The sequence below is a fragment of the Stegostoma tigrinum genome, chromosome 8, assembly GCF_030684315.1.
Source record: "Stegostoma tigrinum isolate sSteTig4 chromosome 8, sSteTig4.hap1, whole genome shotgun sequence".
NCBI lineage: Eukaryota > Metazoa > Chordata > Chondrichthyes > Orectolobiformes > Stegostomatidae > Stegostoma > Stegostoma tigrinum.
Window position 1 is genome coordinate 35,961,214 of NC_081361.1, and position 24,422 is coordinate 35,985,635.

At 42.4% G+C, this 24,422-nt stretch overlaps 1 protein-coding gene across 1 annotated transcript in view; it reads right to left on the reverse strand.

Moving 5' to 3' along the window:
• Positions 1-24,422, reverse strand: part of kcnt2 (potassium channel, subfamily T, member 2) — a 702,110-nt gene that overhangs the window by 212,927 nt on the left and 464,761 nt on the right. Inside the window, exon 26 of the mRNA XM_048538622.2 lies at positions 13,450-13,561. Coding sequence (XP_048394579.1) covers positions 13,450-13,561 — 112 coding nt within the window. The remainder of the gene's footprint in view (positions 1-13,449; positions 13,562-24,422) is intronic.

Below are 24,422 nucleotides of genomic sequence, written 5' to 3' on the forward strand. Positions count from 1 at the left end.
GCTGCTACTTTGAAAGAAAATACTCCAGAGATTGCTCTTCCTGTGATCAGATGTGAAGATTTACTGTTAATGTATCCTTCCAGGCCACCACTGATAATATGCTTTAAATCAGTCAGTCAGACTGATGTTCACAGATACATCCAGCAAGTGACAGAGTGGCTCATTTACATTTCATCACATTCCCCTTGTGGAAAGGAGATTTCAGGTCGACAGTGTACATAGAGTTCCTCAGATGCTAATGTTCCCAAGGATGCAAGACATAGTACACAACAGGGTGACCATTACACAGCCCTTATGGAGACAAAGTCCCACCTTCACATTGAGAATAACCTCCATCGTGTTGTGTGGCACTATCACCGTGCTAAATGGGACAGACTTTGCCCAGATCTAGCAACTCAAGTCTGAGCATCCATGAGGGGCTGTGGGCCATCGCCAGCAACAGAACTGCACTCCAGCACAATCTGTAATCTCAAGGCCCGGCATATCCCCCACTTAACCACTACCATCAGGCCAGGGGAACAACCCTGGTTCAATGGAGAGTGCAGGAGGCATGCCAGGACCAGCACCAGGCAAACATTAAGATGAGGTATCAACCCGGTGAGGTCTGCAAACAGGGCTACTTGCACAGCAAACAGCATAAGCAACAAGTGATAGACCAATCCAAGCAATCCCACAACCACAGGATCAGATCTAAACTCTACAGTCCTGCCACATCCATTTGTGAATGGTGGTGGACGATTAAAAAATTTACTGAAAGAGGAGGTTCTACAAACTTCCCCATCCTCAATGATGGAAGAGCCCAGCGCATCAGTGCAAAAGATAAGGCTGAAGCATTCGCAGAAATCTTCAGCCAGAATTGCTGAGTGGATGATCCAGCTCAGCGTCCTCCTGTGGTCCCCAGCATTACAGATATCATTCTTCAGCCAATTTGATTCACTCCACATGATATCAAGAAATGGTTGGAGACACTGGATACTGAAAAAGGCTAAGGGCCCTGACAACATATCGGCAATAGTACTGAAGACTTGTGCTCCAGAGCTTGCCACTCCCCTAACCAAACTGTTCCAGTAGAGCTACAATGCTGGCATCTGCCTGGCAATGTGGAAAACTGCCCAAGTATGTCCTGTGCACAAAAAACAGAACAAATCCAACCGGACCAATTACCGCCCTATCAGTCTCTTCTCAATCATCAGTAAAGTGATGGAAGGTGTCATCGACAGTGCTATCAAGCAGCACCTGCTCAGCAATAACCTGCTCAGTGACACCCAGTTTGGGTTCTGCCAGGGCCACTCAGCTCCTGGTCTCATTACAGCCTTCGTTCAAACAGGGACAAGAGAGCTGAATTCCAGAGGTGAGGTTAGAGTCACAGTCATGACATCAAGGCTGCATTCAACCGAGTGTGGCATCAAGGAGCTCTGGCATAGCTGGAATCAACAGGTATCAGGGGCAAACTCTCCAGTGGCTGGAGCCATACCTGACACATAGCAAGATGGCTGTGGTTGCTGGAGGTCAGTCATGTCAGTTCCAGGATACTTCTGCCGGAGTTCTTTAGTGTAGTGTCCTAGGCCCAATCATCTTCAGCTGTTGCATCAACGCCTTTCCTTCCATCATAAGCTCAGAAGTGGGGATGTTCACCGATGATCGCACAATGTTCAGCACCATTCATGACTCCTGAAATTCTGAAGCAGTCCATGTTCAAATGGAATGGGATCTAGCGAGTTTTGAGAAGATTTGTAGCTCAGGTTGAGGTTCTGGATGTGAGTTTGCTCACTGAGCTGGAAGGTTAGTTTTCAGACGTTTTGTCACCATTCTAGGTAATATCATCAGTGAGCCTCCACTGAAGCGCTGGAGTTATGTCCAGCTTTTGATTTATCTGGTTAGGTTTCCTTGGGTTGGAACTTCAAACCAGCGTCTACAGGAAAACAACACATACGGACCAAATACTGAACTATAGGAGCAACCATCCCAACACCCACAAACGAGGCTGCATTAGAACATTATTCCAAAGAGCCACCACACGCTGCAGCACAGAGGAACTACACAGAGCAGAAGAAAATCACCTATACAGCGTATTCAAAAAGAATGGGTACCTATGAACACAGTCCGCCGATTCCTCAGCAACAAACCCAAACAAACAGACAAAACGGGCTCAGAAACCATAACCACTCTCCCCTACATCAAAGACATTTCCGAAATGACTGCCAGACTACTCGGATCTCTTGGCATCAGGGTAGCCCACAAACCCGCCAACACACTAAAACAGCAGCTAATCAACTTAAAAGACCCTATACAAACAACAAACAAAACGAACGTCATCTACAAAATACCTTGCAAGAACTGTGACAAACACTACATTGGACAAACTGGCAGAAAGCTAGCCACCAGGATACATGAACATCAACTAGCCACAAAACGACATGACCCACTATCACTCGTATCCTTACATACAGATGAGGAAGGACACCACTTTGATTGGGACAACACATCCATCCTAGGACAAGCCAAACAGAGATACACACGAGAATTCCTAGAAGGATGGCATTCCAACCGGAACTCCATCAACAAACACATTGATTTGGAGCCAATCTACCATCCCCTGAGAAAAAGAACAGGAAATGACACCACCAGCCCAGGAAATGACATCACCAACCCAAGGAAACCTAACCAGATAAATAGAAAGCGGGACATAACACCAGTGCTTTGTCGGAGGCTCACTGATGATGTTACCTAGAATGGTGACGAAACGTCTGAAAACTAACCTTCCAGCTCAGCAAGCAAACTCACATCCAGAATGGGATCTAGACAATATCCAGGCTTGGGTTGACAAGTGGCAAGTAACATGCATGCCACACAAAAGCCAGGCTATGACCATCACCAATAAGATGCAATCTAACCATCACCCCTTGACATTCAATGGTACTACTATCACTGAATCCCCCACTATCAACATCTTGGCAGTTATCATTGACCAGACACGCACATTAACCACTCACCACATTAACAGAGTGGTTATAAGAGCGGGCCAGAAGCTGGGAATACTGCGGCAAGTAACTCACTTCCTGACTTCTCAAAGCCTGTCCGCCATCTACAAGGCACAAATCAGGGGTGTGATGGAATACTCCCCTCTTGTCTGGATGGGTGCAGCCCCAACAACACTCAAGAAGCCTGACATCATCTACCACTCCCTCCACCACCGATGCTCAGTAGCAGCAGTGTGTTCTATCTACAAGATGCACTGCAGAAATTCACCAAAGATCCTCAGACAGCACTTTCCAAACCCACGACCACTTCCATCCAGAAGGACAAGGGAAACAGACATATGGGAACACCACCAGCTGCAAGTTCCCTTTGAAGTCGCTCACCATCCTGACTTGGAAATATATCGCCGTTCCTTCACTGTCACTGGGTCAAAATCCTGGAATTCCCTCCCTAATGGCATTGTGAATCAACCCACAGCAGGAGGATGGCAGCGGTTCAGGAAGGCAGCTCACCGCCACCTTCTCAAGGGCAACTAGGGATGAGCAATAAGTGCTGGGCCAGCCGGCGACTTCCACATCCCACAAATGAATACATTTTTAAAAAGTATACATACTGTGGAACACCGGGTTCCTCCTGCTCCTACCATTCTAGCCCAGGCAAAGTCTGGCCTGCTCAACAGGAGAGCCATCCTTGCAATTGCTTTGCACAGCAGCATGCCCATTTTCCCACCAAAAAGGAGGCTGGGTGCTACACATCCGCATCACTTGCCTACATTTAGTCCAGGAACATAATTTTTACTCAGCAATTTACCCTCTCCCCATCACTCACCAGCCTTGACAAAGACAATTAAATACTTGCCATTTATTTTGACGTTCGATCAAATAAATATCTTTTGAAATAATATTCCTCAGCAAATGCAGTCATTTCCCTTTAAGTGCACGGACCTGCTTTAAGGGATTGAACGTTCAATTTCATTGTGCCCCATGTTATCCAAAATGGAAGCTGAAATCTGTGGCTCTGCGAAAATATTGCTTCTGAGGGATGAATAAGATTTTGAAGAGCATAATTAGGAAGAAAACAATTGGCGTTTGCAAAATTATGAGAAAATTAATTAACATGTTTGTATTATCCGATGAAGTAATGGAGCAAGTTGCTGAAGATTGTGCACTGCCGTTGTGTAATCGGGCTCCATAGAGGATTTGACTAATTACTGCACAATACACTTGCAAGATCAAAGCCCCCTGGGGTTAAAGGGACAGCAACCACATGGATATATGATGGACTGAAGGAGAAAAAGTAGACAGTCTAGGTGAAAGATTTTTATTTTCAGGTGGTGCTTAGTTATATTGCAACATTAGGGGAAGCACTACTTGCACATGTGGGATGGAAACACGCCGGGGTCTGATCGACATGAACTACAGTGAAAGATGTGTTTCAGGAACGGTGCCTGGTAAGGCGTGTGGAAATTGGAGGTGATTCATATCGTAGGGTAGGAACAATTAATGTGGCATGTTTGGTAAAATTTGCCGAGAAAATATGCTGAGCCTTGCAGTGAGAATCCCCTCAACAGACTTGATGCGATTTTCACTGAGCTGAAAAGATGTTAAGGTTCAGCCCAAAGTTGCAGTCTCTTTCTTTGTCAAAGTGCCAGTTGTTTGCATTACAATTACAAAGTTCTCTTGACACAGACTAACAATAGGGCTCAAGTTAGTCATTCTTAGGTTTATATTTTAAATCTAACCCACCGATGACTTTCGACTGTTATCCCCACCAAAGCTGCTTCTTGGGAGATGAAGATGGATAAAAAGGAAATTTCAGTCATTGAGATTTCAAGTTCCAAAAAACTCAGAGCAGGCTTGATTGTAATATTTTGTTTAAAGCTCAGTTTGTTGCTAAAAGTTCAAGGAGGGCAGCACGGGCCTCACAGCACCAGGGACCCAGGTTCAATTCTAGCCTCAGGCGGCTGCACAGAGTTTGTATGTATTCTCCGTGTGTGCGTGTTTCCTCAGGATGCTTTAGTCTCCTCCTATTGTCCAACAGATTGAACAACAACTTCTTCCCTGCTATAGCAGACATATGAATAGGCCTCTTGTATATTAGAATTGCTCTTTCTCTGCACCTCTGCAGCTGTAACACTCTATTTTGCATTCTGTTCTATTACCCTGATGTACTTATGTAAGGTGTGCTTTCTCTGGTTAGCATGAATATCTTTCACCATATCTCCGTCCATAGGATAACAATAATAAATCAATGATGTGTAGATTAGGTGGATTGGTGTGGTAAATTGTCCCACAGTAACCAGGGATGTACAGGTTAGGTGATAAATATGGGGCTGCAGGGATAGGATGGGGGGCTTAGTCAGGGTCTCTTCGGAGGGTCAGTGAAGACCTGATGGGCAGAACGGTCTCTGTTTGAATTGAAGGTATCCTATGATTCTATGTATTTTGAAAATATGTGCCAGAAAAATCTAACTTGTGGGATTCAACCTTTGGATTGAGAGTCCCATCATCTACATAAGTAAGTGGGCTGCAAAGAAAGCTCCTGGACAAAGATAGCACAGAAATTGAGATGGTTCACTTTTGTGGATTTATACGCCATAGAAAGGGTATGGTTATGTTCATGATGCCTATCATTACTGCCTGGTGCTCATGGCTGGGAACAGACAAACCTATTGACATTCCAGCAATGTAATTTGCAAAATAGGGATAGCTGATGTCTCACTTTTACAAACGTCAACCAAAGTGACCATGCATTTGTTTGTACAAGGTATACAGTTATAAGCCAATATATGTTTCCTTCAGACACAGCATGTGGTCTGTACCCCTGTAAAACTCTCAACATTCCTTATTAATGAATATCTTGGCCATGTTAAGTGTCCTTATACGGAAATAGTGAGGCCATTCCTCTGTCCTGTGTAAATGTTGGCACTGAGCAGGGCATTGGGTATTTGGCACAGTTTCAGTATTTTTAGATCTTGTCCACCTCCTCCTTGCCTCCAGTGGAATCCAAAATTTCAGCTTTGTGCAACATCACTGGAGAAAGAAATTGATGTCACCGAGCCGAGTGAAGACAAGTCACTTGCTCTTCTGTAACATCTTAGAAATAGTTGAGGGCCTCAGAGACACAGTAGACAATATTTGAACGTTCCCAGAGATAAGGGGTTTAAGCTGTGTGGATGGATAGGATGAGCTGGGACAGGTGTCCTTATGGACAGGAGGAGTGATGACAGAATAAAGTCAGGGGAAACTATGGGCCCAACGGGTGGAGGGATCCACAACCCAGGGACATGGATTCAAGGCTATTGACAGAAGACACTAAAGTGACATAAGAAAATACGTCTTTCATTTTTACGCAGTCGGGATGTGGAATGTACCACCTGCGGGAGAGGTAGAGACAGATTCCATTGTGGCTTTCAATAATGAATTGGATAGGAAAACCTGAGAGTTAAACATTGCAGGGCATGGGCATGATAGGCCATAAAACCTCCTTTATGCCCTAACCATTCAATCATTCTACAATTAGGTCATTTGTCACAAGTCAAAAGTACTTTATTGACTATAAAGCAAACTGGGATGTCCTGTGGTCATGAAAGTGGCAAGTGTTTATTTATTTTCTGGTGAACAATGGTGTTTATAATTTGAAAAAAAAATCTACTTAAAGCATTGATTTATGGCTTGGAGGTTCCTTGGGCCATTCTCTATAGACTGTCACTCATTTTAGTCACGGTGACACTGTAAAACCAGCCTCTGGCTTCCTCTCCATGTCCCAAAGTATCTCTAGCCTTCCAAAAACCTCCTTGGCACCACATCAAACTCTTTCGTCATCAAACTCAGGCATCTTATGCATCATCCCCACTTGCCTCACTTTTGGCAGCCACACCAACAACCATTCTGGCACACTGCTGTTTTCTACACTTTCTTTCAGACTCACAGTAAAAATGCATTAAGTTTTTGCTCACTCTTTTAATTTGCCTTGACAACTATTTCTATCTGGTTATGATTCCTTGAAAGATTCCTGACACATTTTTCTACTTTACAGGCATAATATAAATGCAAATTGTTGTTTATGGTGTCTTTTTATTCAGCTCTGCATGGGTAGTTAAAGTACTTTGTATAAGATATTCAAGCATAATGGGTTCTCAAAAGACGAATAATAAAATAATACTCTTGTTTATGCTTTGAGGAAATAAGCAGTAAAAATCTTCAAAGAACACCCTAGTACAAGGATATAAACAAAGCTCAAACATTTGAAAAGCTCCACAATTTCAGATGAGATACAATTAAATGCAGAATTCTATCATGTCAATGTCTAGTAGTTTCGTCCATTGGATGTACAATAAAGGCAGTTTCCATGACAACATTGGTTCACTTCACTCAGAAAACCTGTGAACTTTATACATTATATGTTTTAATGCTATTTAAACAACCAAATACAAGTAAACCATATTACAAGCATATTCTCAGTCTACATTTTGATTAAATTCAAGTATCAATAACCAAGGAGGTTTCAAAACTACATGAAATAATTTGGTTCAGTTTTTATAAATAAGGAGGTCTGTGGGAAGTGGCTTGTATACCTAAAATATGGTGCACCAAAGATCTGTATGTCACAAAGCCAAACAGAGTTAATAAAATGAAGCCAACATAGTCCCCATTCTTTATCTTACCGCCAAGCTCTGAAGGTTAGCCTTCTGTGTTTTAGATCATTTTAGAAAGTTGCAAGCATTTCCTTATCTGCTTGCCACACAGTTGCTTTCTGTAGAATTATGGTCCTACCTTTAAATCTAGATAATGACAGACAAACATGAATCCAAATCAGAAATCACAACTGAACTAATCTGTAAAATGGGGAGAGGAACCTTACCCTAATGACTATCCTTTCATCATGCTACATCATGCATCACTTCAGTATGTTTCCAGTCCAGTAGAAACAGTCTGTCACTAATTGCTGGTGGGGTGAGTCACATAAATGAAACAGAAAGATCTAAAATCTCCAAAATCTGTACAATGGCATAGGAACATTGTTCATTTACCAGGCTGGAGATCGGTGCTTTTAGCAGCTGACCAATATTCCCCTGTTTTGTCTTCCTTCTGAAAGGGAGGATATTCCTACACAATGTGTGGAGTGATATCTGGAAACTTTTATGATGCGTGTCTTCGCTGATCAACTTTAGACAACTTGCCTAATGCTTTACGGCATAGGTCTGTGTTCTGTTGTGAATTTTACAGTAGAGTCAGGTGCTCCAGATTTTTGGCTGATGACTTTAAAGTTTTCCTAAGTAGTAATCATATCCACTAAGAAATATTTTTCTGTGCAGGAGCATGAGCTAATCAATCTAGATTTTTTTTCAGAACAAGCTGCACTTTGGGAGCTCTTGCAGTTTGGTGGTTAACCTGGGCAAAGTCTTATACCTGTGCAGTACAAGACATTCATCAATGATATACAGAGGGTTTAATTGCAACAGAAGTTGGTCAATCTTGTCAAGTTTCACACAGGAATTCTTTCAGTGAGGCCTAGTGTGTCTTCTCATACTACCACTCTAAAGTCACCTCATTACCAATGTGCCACACCCCTTGCTTGTCCAATGCCATCATGATTTTTCCCACTTTCAGGAATGGAAGTTGCCGCTCTTATTGGGATATCCCAGGATTGCACCATCTTTGATTCCCAGGCATGCACCCAGCCAAGCATTGGCAATCCATAGCTACCTCAGCCCCAGATCAATGCTTCTCTTGGCACTGAGATGACATAGCTGACACTTCCTTGCACACACAATTGCATATTTCTTTACCTATCTCTCTAAGCACTGGGCCACACAGCTTATCTCTCCTTAGCTATGTCTCATCTTCCGACTCTCTGAGGGCTCTGCTCGATTCTTTGTTCAATGTCCATTGAATAAGGATGAGGTGCTGGGTTACAATGTGGGACCATCACATACAGGGAAACCTTCGAACCCATCGCTTTTATTCAGCAACAAGAGTAAGCAAAAACTAAACAAACAGAATTAAGCTGCATTTGCCTCTTTGAACAGAAAGAAACTGCTAAACCTGTCGAGAGCCAGCAAATGTACAGTAAAAGAACAACGAAGGGGTACAAATTCATCCCTCCTCATTTGGAAGATCCTGCCTGGAATTGTAGTGCACTGGGGAACCTCGCCTGGGGACTGGTCATAGCACAAGACACAGATCGGGAGTGTGATGAAATGCCACCCGATTGCCTGGATGGGTACAGCTGCAACAACATTCAACAGTCTTGACACCATCCAGGACAAAGAAGTCCACTTGAATGGAATCCCTTCCCCTTCCTTAACATTCACTTCCACTACCATTGACACATGTTGACAGCTGAACACACCACCGACAAGAAGCATTGCATCAACCTATCAAGTCTCGTTCACCTGTAACCCTGCAGCAACCACAACCAGCTACAAAAGCAACAGCGGCAGACACATGCGAATACTACCTCATGCACGTACTCCTTTAAGCCGCAAACCATCCTGACTTGTAGCTATATTGCTGTTGCTTCACTGAAGTTGGTCCAAAATCCTAAACATCCCTCAGTACAGCCCTCTTGGTGTCCTTACACCCCAAGGACAGCCATGCTTCAAGAAGGCAGCTCATCTCATGGTCTCTGGATTCATTAGGAATGGGTTGGTTTAGATGCTGATGCCCATTCTTTGTGAATGAATTTTAAAAAAAGTTAACTGATGAATGGAGACATCAAAGCTCCCAAAGCTGCTGTGCAATTAAGAAGATACAAGGATGCAACACATCCTTTTGCTTGCAGGGTTATTAGTCACCTTTGTCCTGATGAATACAACATGGGAAACTGCAATTTTATCTCTTTAAAGCAATTGATTGATTGTTGGGTCCAAGAAATGCACTGTGTGCAGCGTACAAATTACCTTTCTGCTTAGTGTGATTTTTATTAAACTCATGAGAATATGCCCAGCATTTAAAGAGACAACTTTAAATGGAGCTCTTTTGCAGTTCAAAAGACGCTCAACAGAAATCCTGAAACGAGGAGCACAACCAGGGCAACCCGAGCCAATACAGATGATCCAAGTATGAGTAGTGCTGCGTTAAGAGCCGGAAGGTTTTCATTCAGAAAACGTCTAGTTGTATCAAACATTATTTTGTTGGATTGATAAATTCTTCGTGTGGTTTGCCTGTTTGTGCTTTTCATTAATTATGCAACAACAGATCTCAATCCAGCTCTGCATTTGTAGCACATTCAATCGAGAACGGTCATGGTAGCAATTGACAGGAATGGCTCCACAAATACCCCCATTCTCAATGAAGAGGGCACCCAGCACATCAGTCCAAAAGGTAAGGCTGATGCATTTGTATTGTGTCTGTGCTGAACGAAGTTTGATCGAAACTTGTTGAGGAGCCTGGATAGAGTGGACATGGAGAACTAGCAGGAGATGCTCGGACCGGAGGGCACAGCCACAGAGAGGAGGGATTACCCTTTCGAACTGAGAGAAGTCAGAACTTCTTACGTTAGAGGGTGGTTAATCTGTGGAAGTCACTGCCACAAGGGGCTGTGGAGGCCAAGTTATTGAGTGTATTTAAGGTAGAGATAGATAGGTTCTTGATTAGAAAGGGGGTCGAGGGATACAGGGAGAAGGCAGGAGAATAGGGTTGTGAAATGTATAATCTTAGTCGAAAGGCAGAGCAGACTGAACGGGCGAATAGTCTAATTCTGCTCCTATATCTTATGGTCTTATGGCAACTATCTTCAGCCAGAACTGCTGAGTGGGTGATCCATATCAACTGCCTCCAGAGGTTTCCAGCTTGAGATATGCTAGTTTTCACCAATTTGTTTCACTCTGTTTGATATCATGACATGATTGCAAAGGTGCTGCAAAGTCTATGGGCCTTGACAATAGACTGGCAGTATTAATGAATACTCAAGATAGTGTCCCAGGCCTGATCATCTTCAGATGCTTCATCAATGGCCTTCCCTCCATCGTAAGGTCAGAAGTGGGGATTTTAACTGATGATTCCACAATGTTCAGCACCATTCACAGACTCCACAGATACTAAAGCAGTTCATGTTCAAATGAAACTGGACAATGTCCAGGGTTCAGTCGACAAGTGACAAGTAGTCAAACAACTGCCAAGCAATGATCATCTACAACAAGAGAGAATCTAACCATCATCTCTTGATATTTGATGGTATTACTATAACTAAATTCCCAACAATCAAAATCCTGGGGTTTCCATCGAGCAGAAACTGAACTGGACTAGCCATATAAATACTGCAACTAAAGAACAGATTAGAAGCTAGAAATACTGTGGTGAGTAACTCACCACCTGAATGCTCAAAGCCTGTCCCTGATCTACAAGGCGCAAATCAGGAGTGTGATGGAATGTGTACGATCTACAAGATGCACTAAAGAAGTTTACCAAGTCTCCTGCGATAGCATCTTCCAAACCCACTACCCCTTTCATCTAGAAAGACAACAGCAGCGGATACATGGGAACACCACCACCTGCAGGTTCCCCTTCGAGCCACTCATCATCCTGATTTGAAATATATTGCCGTTCCTTCACTGTCACTGGGTCAAAACCCTGGAAGTTCCACATTAATGCCATTATGGGTCTACTTACACCAAACTGACTGCAACATTTCAAGAAGGCAGCTGACCACCACCTTCTCAAGGTCATCTAAGGATAGGCAATGAGTGCTGGGCTTGGCCATCAATGCCCACATCCCCAGTGTGAATGAATTTTGAAAAAAGAGAAACTTATTACCCTGTATTGCTCTTTAGCATTCAATGGAGAATTATCACGGAATTCCCCAATATCAACCTCCTGGGAGTTATCATGAACCAGAAACTGAACCATACCAGGTAATAAATGCTGTCTTGGTCAGCAATGTGCACAATCCATGAAAATGAAATTTAAGATAAAGAAAAAAACTATGTTTTGCTTTACTCGCTTAATTAATAAATTAATTGATGCGTGCACCTTTATGGATGTTTTGCATATGAAATCTCATCGTGATTGGAGAATTTTTTTTTGTCTTTTGCAAACTGGGCAGATCTGACACTCAGCAAAATAGAAGGCATTGGTCCCAACTGGTACAGGTACAGTACATGGAAATGCGCTGTAAACTGATCCACAACATAAATTGCAAAACAAAATGAAATGCTGAACCACAACTTCTCAATCATCTTGTAAAAATCTTTGGCAAACTTGAAATGAATTAAATTGTACAAAAAAGGGTTATCTCATCACCACGACAGTGGAACTGGGAACGATGACAGCATTCGTTAAGAGTGCACATTTTGAGCAGAAATGTTTTTGGAGCTTACACTGAAGCAGGCTATTTTCTGAAACATATGGTGTGGTAGTCTTCTCAACACAAACTGCTCCCAACAGACTCCCATTCTAACGAAGTGTGAGTTCAAGATGGATTTAAAGCACTGACGCATTGAGATGTGCCCTTTTCAAATGTTGAATTTATCCTCCAACTTATGGCCATAGTGTTTATTTGATTTGGGGATAGGTACACAGGTCTTAAGAGCACAAATAGACCATTTGGCTCCTTGGGCCCGTTTCACTTCTCAACAAGATCATGGCTGAGCCCATTGTGCTGCCAACTCCTCTTTCCTTCTATAACCTTTGACTGACTTGCCTATGAAAAATGAATAATTTGAATGACTCAGCCTCCATTGTCTTCTGTGGAAAAGATTTCCATGGATTAATGGCACTCAGGGCAAGTAAAATCCCATTTTCATTCCAAAATGGAATGCTGATTTTTAAAAATTGTGTCTCCTATTTCTAATTTATCCCACATATATTATCCCATTGTCCACTCTATCACCTTCCCACAGGATTTTGTATATTTCAATAAGGTCACTTCCCATCATCCTATATGCTGGGATGGATACCAAGGAGATATGTGATGATAGTCATTGCTAGATGAACCCCCCTCTACACTGATGTACTCAAAAATACAAATTAACCACTATTAAAAAGTTGTGACCTTCAACTTCTGGGTATATTACAGGAGCGACAATGAGATTGCAATCAATAAGTATTAATGAGCACCACTGCACTTTAGTATGTCCCGAGGCATGAAAGATCCTAAACGGATTGTTAGTTTCTTTCTTAGTTTCTTTCTTTCTTAGTTTCTATCTTTCAAGGATGTTAACTGATACAGGATGGATTGCAAAAATCACAGCAACATAATTTCCAGGATTTACAGAAGGCACTGACAGAAATGCTTCATTTCTTTCGTATTGTTCTAAGGGAATATGGAGATAAATTTCTAGTGTTACTTTTTGGAAGCAGGCACTTATGGGATTACACATTCAAAGAAATAGAAAGACCAACAATTGCCAGTCTTAATGATGCAGCCACATTTTGTTTGAAACACTGCTACGCTATTACATATTATCATTGTAAAATGAAAATGTAGACTTCAGAAATGTAAAAATATATAAAACAAAATTCTCACCTTCTCAAGTTTAGACAAAGCCAGTGAATAGCAGTCTTTAGCCCTGAACTGCATGAATCTCATATTGGCTGGATGTGTCAGTTCTGTGATAATACTGAGACTGGAAAATAACCTACAGGCAGAAGAAAAATGGAGAAGGCAAAAAAGGTCATTGTTGGGTTTTACTCATGTCGAGTCAACTACAATTACCAAAGTTTAAATACAGGTATTTGTTCTCTGACAGTGATCCAAACCATGATTTTGGTGACACCGAAGAAACAAGTATTCCGTCACTTTTATGTGGATTGACAACTAAAATTAATAATGGTTATGATTCCATTCTATAAATAACAACATTTCCTTAAAGCAATCAGCAAAAAGTTTAACGACTATTTGCATATCTTAAGCACTTTACCACACAGAAACATACATCCGAGCGCCTTAGATAGACAAATGGATAGGGGAAGGAACGTTGATGAAGTGATATAGAGGTAACAGAGATGTCGAGGAAAACTTCCCGATATGAGGTATTTTCTATGGCTGCCCCCTTCGATTGGTTCAACAACATAACGTGTGGCCAGATGCTTGCTGACTCTGTGGGGCGCTGGGTCCCACATGCCCTGTATTTTATTCCGACCCTTCATATTCCAATTTTGGAGGAATAACATTATGCCAATTGAAAGTTCAGTACTGTCAGCCTAATTATTAGTTCATGTACTTGCTCTCAGCATGACTTTCTCTCCTCTTGGACATCAGCTCAAGTGCCTTGTGTGATGCCCAGCTATCCACTGAAATGGCCATTCTCAGAGGGTGTGCTGAGCTTGAGAAGATTGTCCCCAGGAAGGACTGGGTCTCATCTAAAGTGCAATACATGAAGGATAGCCCGTGAATGAGTGCGGGCATAGAAACATAGAAGATAGGAGCAGAAGGAGGCCATTTGGCCCTTGGAGCCTGCTTTGCCATTCATCACAATCATGGCTGATCATTCTACTCAGTAACCTAATCCTGCTTTCTTCCCATTACCTCTGATCCCATTCGCCCCAAGTACTATATCTAGTCAGCTCTTGATTACCTACAATGTTTTGGCATCAACTACTCTTTGGGTGAAGAATTGTTTCATCATCTCCACTCTAAATCATCTACGCCGAATCCTCACACTGTGACCCCTGGTTCTGGCCACACCCACCATCAGGAGATTCCTCCCTGCATCTACCCCGTCCAATCCTGTTAGAATTTTATAAGTCTCTAAGAGACCCCCTCTCATTCGTCTGAATTCTAGTGAAAACAATCCTGACCTAGTCAGTCAATCTCTCCTCACACGTCAGTCCCATCATGACCGGAATCTGCCTGGTAAACCTTCGCTGCATTCCCTCAAGAGCAAGGGCACCCTTCCTCAGAAAAGGGAACTAAAACTGCACACAATATTCCAGGTATGGTCTCACCAAGGCCCTGTACAACTGCAACAACACATCCCTGTTCCTGTACTCAAAACCTTTCTCAATGAGGGTCAACAGACCTTTTGTCTTCTTTACCGCCAGCTGCACCTGCATACTTACCTTCAGCGACTGGTGCACAAGGACACCCAGGTCCCGCTGCACACTCCCCCCTCTCCCAATTTACTGCTATTCAGATAGTAACTTGCCTTCATGTTTTTGATTCCAAAGTGGATAATCTCACATTTATCCAAATTATACTGCATCTACCATTGATTTGCCTGCTCACTCAACCTGTCAAGATCATGTTGAAGGATCTAGTATACTGCTCCTCTTAAGTATTAAGTGGCTTAATACTTGAGCCACTTTAGTTTACGCTCAGTAGGCAAGGCAAGATGGTCATGCCAGCTGAATTGTTCACACTGTCCTTTACCCTCTGGATAACACAGAGTGGCTGATAGAGAGTGGCACAGCTCTTGGAAATGCCAGAGATCTTGCGAAGCTAATGAAGGATCTTGCTCTCAAATTTACACCCCTCACCTCATTGACTATGCCAAAAATTATAACATGGGATTTGTACAAAGTCATCACTCAAAGATCATTGAGGAGAGATCCTTAATTCTGCTGGCATCGGGTCAATAAAATAAGTGAGAGAAGTTAAGGATCAATAAGAACTATATACGGTGTGTACATGGAAGGACCATGTGGGCTAAGTTGTGCTGAGGAATTCCTTTATCTGCCTGCCCTCTGTTCCCATCACCATTGACATTTCTGTTTCCAGTGACAGTCCATTTGACTGCTCCAGCTGCCCTCCCTCACTGTCGCCACCTTTGCTGGAGATCCTATTACAATGAAGAAACGTTGCTTTCATTTTGAAATACCCTAATCCTGCTTTCTCCCCATAACTTCTGATTCCATTCGCCCTAAGTGCTGTATATAGTCACCTCTTGAATACATTCAATGTTTTGGCATCAACTACTTCCCGCGGTAATGAATTCCACACGCTCACCACTCTTTGGGTGAAGAAATGTCTCATCATCTCCGTCCTAAATCATCTACGCCAAATCCTCACACTGTAGCCCCTCGTTCTGGACACATCCACCATCAGGAACATCCTTATATGCCCTAAAATTCTATGCGCTTTTCAAATTGGAAGATGACTGATATGTCCTCTACGTTAGGGACCCTGCCAACTATCCTTAATTGGATAGTGAGCCCACTCTCTCCTCTAACTATTAAGTGGCCATGTACATCACTAGTTATTAATTGGCCACCTCATAGAAAATCACTCAGTAATTATCTTCCACACAGTGTGATTTTCTGACTGGATTGGAAACCTTTACGGGTGATAAGCTACCCATACAGGGAGTTGTGGTTAATGATTCAGGCAGTAAAGGAAACAATCTTGGTCATGGATTTGATGTGAGAAAGGAAGTACAAGTTAATCGTGAGCAATTTGTTACAGTTAGCTTGAGATGACAGCTACAAATTTGTTCTAGTCATGACAAGACAGAAATAGGTGGTTTCTGCCATGATAGGATTACAACATTTTCAGCTTCCTTCCCTGAACCCAAATCACTGCAAATATAGCTCATTGTTGAAAATAATGTGAAAGTTTGAGGGAATCGGGTCACAACAATGCCATAAAAATAGACAGTAATGAAGGAGAAGAATAATTAAAGAATTGAAGGCAGTGTAAAGCCTTAAGGGGTTGAGCAGAAATTTTATAGATAATATTGTGGGCAGGATCCTACGCTTAAAAAGGTTTATACTTTGATGTGGTTTCCTTTCGCTTGAATGCAATGACAATGAAAATTAAGAAATTACTGTCTTTGCCATCCATGATTTAGTAACAGCCTTCCCTTTACTGATTAGCAAAACAACCTAGGTGCAAGCCTCTTGCTTTTTTAAAAGAAAACACAGATTTGCACTGTTAATGGGAACTGCAGATGCTGGAGAATCCAAGATAACAAAGTGTGGAGCTGGATGAACACAGCAGGCCAAGCAGCATCTCAGGAGCACAAAAGCTGACGCTTCAGGCCTAGACCCTTCATCAGAGAGGGGGCTGGGGAGAGGATTCTGGAATAAATACGGAGAGAGGGGGAGGCGGACCAAAGATGGAGAGAAAAGAAGATAGGTGGAGAGGAGAGTATGGGTGGGGAGGTAGGGAGGGGATAGGTCAGTCCAGGGAAGACAGACAGGTCAAGGAGGCGGGATGAGGTTAGTAGGTAGGAGATGGAGGTGTGGCTTGAGGTGTGAGGAAGGGATAGGTGAGAGGAAGAACAGGCTAGGGAGGCGGGGACAGGCTGGGCTGGTTTTGTGATGCAGTGGGGGGAGGGTCGAGCTGGGCTGGTTTTGGGATGCAGTGGGAGAAGGGGAGATTTTGAAGCTAGTGAAGTCCACAATGATAACATTGGGCTGCAGGGTTCCCAAGCATCTCCCGCACTTCCCGCAACACATCCCTCACACCCTGCCCCCACCACAACCGCCCCAAGAGGATCCCCCTCGTTCTCACATACCACCCCATGAACCTCCAGATACAACGCATCATCCTCCGACACTTTCACCATCTACAATCTGACCCCACCACCCAAGACATTTTTCCATCCCCACCCTTGTCTGCTTTCCGGAGAGACCACTCTCTCCGTGACTCCCTTGTTCGCTCCACACTCCCCTCCAACCCCACCACACCGAGCACCTTCCCCTGCAATTGCAGGAAGTGCTACACTTGCCCCACACCTCGTCCCTCACCCCCATCCCAGGCCTCAAGATGACTTTCCATATTAAGCAGAGGTGCACCTGCACATCTGCCAATGTGGTATACTGTATCCATTGTACCTGGTGTAGCTTCCTCTACATTGGGGAAACCAAGCAGAGGCTTGGGGACTGCTTTGCAGAACACCTCCGCTTGGTTCGCAATAAACAACTGCACCTCCCAGTGGCGAATCATTTCAACTCCCCCTCCCATTCCTCAGACGACATGTCCATCATGGGCCTCCTGCAGTGCCACAATGATGCCACCCAAAGAGTGCAGGAACAGCAACTCATATTCCACTTGGGAACCCTGCAGCCCAGTGGTATCAATGTGGGTTTCACATTTCAAAATCTCCCCTTCCCCCACTGCATCCCAAAACCAGCCCAGCGTGTCTCCGCCTCCCTAACCTGTTCTTCCTCTCACCCATTCCTTCCTCCCACCTCAAGCCGCACCTCCATTTCCTACCTACTAACCTCATCCCGCCTCCTTGATCTGTCCGTCTTCCCTGGGCTGACCTATCCACTCCCTACCTCCCCACCCATACTCTCCTCTCCACCTATCTTCTTTTCTCTCTATCTTCGGTCCGCCTCCCCCTCTCTCCGTATTTATTCCAGAACCCTCTCCCCATCCCCCTCTCTGATGAAGGGTCTAGGCCTGAAACATCAGCTTTTATGCTCCTGAGATGCTGCTTGGCCTGCTGCGTTCATCCAGCTTCACACTTTGTCATCAGAGATTTGCAGTGTCTTTTCTTTATCTATAGCTTAATAACATAACATTTGATAAAATAGCTGTAGTTCAGTTGTGATTTCAGGTTTCTGACCACAGGAAAATGAGAACCAAATAAAGAAGAGAGCCATGAAATGGGCTTTGACCTTGGGTTGCTCACAGAATCCGAAGGTAATTGGGATGAAACAAGGCAGATCGGTTTTCAGCTGTCGTCAGAACTGGGACAAACTACACAAGTAATTCAGCAGTATTGAGAAGCTGAGTGGTTTCAAACCAGAGCTGACTCTACAATGTACCAGAATGTTACTGAATGATTGGATGAAGGCCTCCCTGCAGAAGCTATGCATCAGGTTTGTTATAAATTGAGTGTTGTCAGTTCTTGCAGTGGCAAGAACATTTTGGTGGTAATTATAACAGTGGGGGACAAATGGAGTAAGGCAGCTGTCTGAGACCACTTGTTCAAATCAACCATTAGGGAGCCGAAGGAACACTTACAGAAGCCAGAGTTGTGAAGGATAATGGGACTGTACGTGGTACCCAGTGTCTTGGAGGAACTGCCAGTAAACCCATCAGATCTACCTGTGTTTAATTTACTTTTTGAAGCATAACATGGTTTCTGTTGATTATTTTTTACCTGTTGGTGCATGTTTATGTGGATTTTGAATATAAAAATTAAAGTATTATTAATTGGGTTTTTGTGTTGTCATCACTTGTGGAGTTCAATTCTTTCATGTTAATCGTCTCGACAGATATTACAACAAGCGTGTGTCAATTCTACAGTGCTAGGTAAAAGCGATTGTTACATTTAGATAGTAATACTATCTGTTGCCATCAAAATCATAGAGATTTTGTAGACTGAGTAAACAATCTGTTTATTTTTCATTATCATCGCTCTTCCATACACTGCTAAAATGTTACAATAATTTGTACATGAAAGATAGAAATGTAAAACAACTTAATCAAATTCTATACTCCAGGAATTAGTTTGTTTCATAAGATCCCTGCAGTGTGGAAACAGTCCCTTTGGCCCAACAAGTCCACACTGACCCTCAGAGCATCCCACCCAGGCTCATCTCCCTATAACCCATCTAACCTCCAGATCCCTGAACACCACGGGCAATTTAGCATGGCCAGTCCAACAAGCCTGCACATCTTTGGACTGTGAGAGGAAACCGGAGCACCTTGAGGAAACCCACGCAAACATGAGGAGAATGTGCAAACTCCATACAGACAGTCGCCCAAGAGTGGAATTGAACCCGTTGAGCTACCATGCTGCTCATGTTGTAAAGACATGAGGAAATTCAGCAATCTAATGTTAAAATGAAATAACCTGTCATGACATAAATTAAAATATAATTCAAATCTTCAAGTCAAAATCTTAGTCTTTCCCTTTCAGAAACAGACAAAATAAGAAGGCAATCTCTTTCAAATTCAATAACCCATGGTAAATAAGTATTATGATGCCAAATATTTGTAAGATGGTAAGGGCTGATGAAGCAAGAATATTTAGGAATTCAGATGGTATTATGCAATGTGTAGCTGAAGCTCTTTCCACTTGAGACTTTCTGACCTCTGGTAGAGCTTTATTGAAGTTAGCTGATTCATTTTAATTTTCAGATACTGAGCACCGTACACTGTCAAAATTTGCTGCAGCAAGGTAATATGTAACATCTGTTAGACTTGACCTTTTTCTCCAATTACAATGAAATTTTGAGTCAAAAGTTGTAGAAGGTGTGAGCTGATAATGCCAAGTGAGGAAAATCGAACATCAGGTAGGAGTGAATAGGCAAAGAGGTGGCATAAAATTCCTCAACAAATCAGACTTAACTAATGTGAAATTAACAGAGCAAGGACTGAAATGGATGGTGAAATAAAATGGATGAATTCATCATCAAATCAATTACTGAAAAATAGAAGGGGGAACAATAGAGGGGAAAAATGAAAGAAACTAAACACAAATGCAAAATTTATATCTCTAACAAAACTATAAGTTATGAGACTCCACAACTGTAATTGCTTTCAGTTCCAACGGGGTGGAATGACAATAATTTTCATTTCGTGTGTGGCGGAAAAGACTGAAATGAACAAGACTGAACTTTGTGTTGATGTTCGCTTCCATTTACTTTACAAATATTGCACCTTCACACTGTTCAATTCTTTACAATGATGAGATGTAATTTACGCAAAGCTAACCGCAAGGCAACTCACATCTTGGGAACAGAGATAGCAAGGACTGCTGATACTGGGGTCTTAGACAACACAGTGTGGAGCTGGAGGAACACAGCAGGCCAGGCAGCATCAGAGGAACAGGAAAATTGATGATTCGGGTTGGGACTCTTCTTCAGAAAAATTGAGTTCTGACCAGAAACGTCAACTTTACTGCTCCTCTGATGCTGCCTGGTCTGCTGTGTTCCTCCAGCTCCACTCATCTTGGACAGCAAGTTTGGATTACAGCATTTGCCATTAGCTAATGTTGCTGCAGCATTTCAGCAATAAGAATTATTAAACCTGAGTGCACTATTAGCCTTATTGCCATTATTTTGGCAACTAATTGTGGCCCAATTTTCAATGGGACAGCTATATGATAAAACATGAGGGCCAGTAAGTTGCGCAAGTTCATCTTCATTGCAGTTTTGACAGTAAATTTGTAAAACTAGTACAAATACACTGCATAAATATACTGCTCATTGGACTTCACAGTGAACACACATATTCAGCAAGCAACTGAATTGTGCAATACAGGTCAAGTATTTATGGCTTGGACGTTTACTGTGTAATAACAACATGCAAAACCATTGCAGAATTATGCTCAGCAGTCTTGGTTAAGAGAGTTCCTTTAAGGCATTTATACTAATTGAACCCATACCAACTCTATTATTATTATTATTAACATTATCGATTGATTTCTGCAATTATAAGATGCATCAAAGTATTTGACCGAGTGACATTAGAACAAGTTGAAATAACTTGTCCCATTTATAACTTCTCAAAAGGTTTTCAAGAAGATAACTTCAGCAATACAATGATGTAGTTACTGGATGAAGAGAAATAAAACTAAAAATCAAAAATGCATTGTGTTCAGACCTAAGCTTTTAAAGAACTTCACTTGTTCTTTACTCTGTCCTGCCTTGGCTCTGTAAATTTTCAACAAATTCACCTTCCATTTTCTTGATAAGAGGTGAACCATACAACAGCCAAATAGGAATCTGTAACTTACTGCATTCAAGGTTGGTAGAGACCGAAACCTTCATAGCATTTAAGAAGTATTTAAATAAGCACATGCATTATCAGTGTATGGGCCAAATGCTGGAAAATGGCATTAGAATAGAGGTCTGGTTATTTTTGATCGCTGTAACTTCAATAAGTCAAGGGGCCTTGTTCTGTGCTGTGGATCTCTATGCAATTATAATCATTTCATACTTTAAGTCTCATTTTGTGATTATTTCTTTATGCTTATTGTACAATATCATTACATTTTCCTATTTTGCATATTGCGGAGGATTTGTAACAATCTTCTCCAAACACTTCAGCATTTTATCACAGTGGCTTGACTCAAACAGCTTTAAAGGATATAACAGCTTTAGGTATAACAAAATCCCTCACACATATTGCTAATTTCTAACCCATTTCCCATAAAAGTTAGAAATCACTTTGTATATGTTTGTGAAGCACTTTACATGACGCCTATAAAGACACCACAGTTTATCCAGTCACCCAAAGTAGTTTAATGCCTATCAATTTTTCCAATCTTATAGATAGTGATAACACTTTTCTGAGAAGGAGAATGAAAGGCTATGGGAATACTTTTAGAATGAAGTACTCTTCATTTGTTCTTTTTTTTATAAAAACTGACAAAATTGAAGTAGATTTAGAAAGAGTTTTCGATTTAGTGAATTATTCCCCTCCCATGGAGACCTGCCATATTAGATCTCCACTTACACTTGGAATTGCTACATATTATGCCATATGCTCAGAATTGATTTTCCATGGTCTGGACAGAAATTCAAAATGGCAGGTCTTTGCGGGAGGGGAAATGATTCACAAAATATGTATGTCAGCTCTTGAAAACATTTCTTCAGGGCCAAGTCACAAATGTTCCTGAAAACTTAGAGCTGGGATTGTGCTGCACACGTAACTCATGCTCATCAGCAGAGAGTCAATATTGTGAATGACTGTGCCTCTTAAAACTAGCCTAAATCGGTTGAAGAGAAAGAGTATTGTGGTGGAAGCATGTGGTGGGAGTCATGCTTGGAGAGAATCAGGCTTCGGAAGCAGTGAGAAATGGCACAGCAAGGGAGAGAACAAGGATACAGGGACAGTGAATGCAACTTCAAATGCCACAGCTATTGTCGCATCAGTCACCTCAGACAATCAGCACATTCTCACTTCTCACCTATGAATAAGCTGCCAATCAAGATGTATATCTAAACAACCATATATATGCTTCTCTTCATGTTCAAGACTGCAAGCCCTAAACACAGATCTCACACTTAATTAAGCTAGTCAACCATGACAACTTCCAGCTAAGCAGACTCGGAAAATACGACCTTCTTTCCTGCCAGACAAGGTGGCACACAATTGGAAGTAGAAGATGTTAGCCTCAAGAGGGAGAGGCCAAACTAAATGAGCTGACTTCCACAGATGAGAAGGGCCATTGAGGATGCCAGCATCCTCATACCTGTGCCTCTTTCTTAAGTCCCACTTAGCTCTCATCAGACATTCTCTATGAAAATGATGGAAACATACCCTCGCTTTTCTACTCCCTGCTCCATAACGATACCCTTCCGTTCTTTTTTGCCCCTTTCAGTTACCCCAGAAGTATAACTGTCCTGCTGTGGAAGAAAAACAAGAAGAAAGTGATGAAGACGACAAAGAGCAATCACGTGATTGGACCGTTGTCGCCAACAGCTCGGTTACTGTCACTGCATGCGTCTGTGATCTGCTTGCGATAAGACACCAGACGCCAATAGACTGTAACAAAAGCTGGGGGCAAGAACCGTACAGGCACTTGCTCACCAGAGGGTGAGTTCGCACACAGGTTCTAATGCAGAGGCCTCACAATTAGCCAGATCCTTTCCTACATGGAAGTGGTGATCAACTGCATTTGCATTTTTGTGACCCAAACGCCCTGGAGCTCCGGAAAACTGATCTTGCAGCTCTCATTAAGGTATAAGCAGCAGCTACTCAATGTCTGCATGGTGCAGCACAAGCTGACACTGACGTTACTTTAGCTCCCTTTGTTGCTGTGTTAACTCAGAATGTTCGCATGGAAGGGGGCTTGCAGGATGTCATAACTGCCCAGTAATGTGCCCTCCAGTAAGTTACTGACTGGTTGACCCAGGGGAGTGACAGGAGCTTCACGGAGCACAAACCTGCTACCTTCTCTCTCAACCCTCCTACCCATCCCATTCTGCTAGTGCTTTCCCTGTTGCTAATCAGTGCCAAGCCAGACTTGTGCCAGCTATAGACAGACATTCTAGGCTTAAGCTGCTTAATAACATCACCCAAAACTAAAGTACGGTCTATTAAAAGTTGGACATCTGCAGCCAGTGGAGAACTCGGACAGGTAAAGGCACAAGGAGGGCAACTCTTGTAATTGAAGAGATGTGAAATGACAATGGGTCTTCAACGTGTAGACCTTATGAAGACGAGACTACGAATAAAGATATTTTGGAGGTCACTTACAGCTGGAATGTTGATAAGATATTAAATATCATCCATCATATGACGAATAGCTGACCCCTAACAAACATACTTGTGTGGAAAAACAAACAGTAATGCTGTGGTCACATGACAGAAGCTGGCTAAGACATTAAATATTTTCTCAAAAGAGACCAGAAAAAGTCAGTATGGGATATAAGGACCAAAGGGAAGCCAACTTAGCCGATAAGAAGGAAGAGCATAATGAAAGAAAAATCACTATAGGCGGAGAAGTCAAATTAACTTATTTTTGATGTGGAGATGCCAGTGTTCGGTTAGGGTGGACAAGGTTAGAAATCACATGGCACCAGGTTAAAGTCCAGCAGATGTATTTGAAAACACAAGTTTTTGGAGTCTCAGAATAGAATGTATCTGCAAGT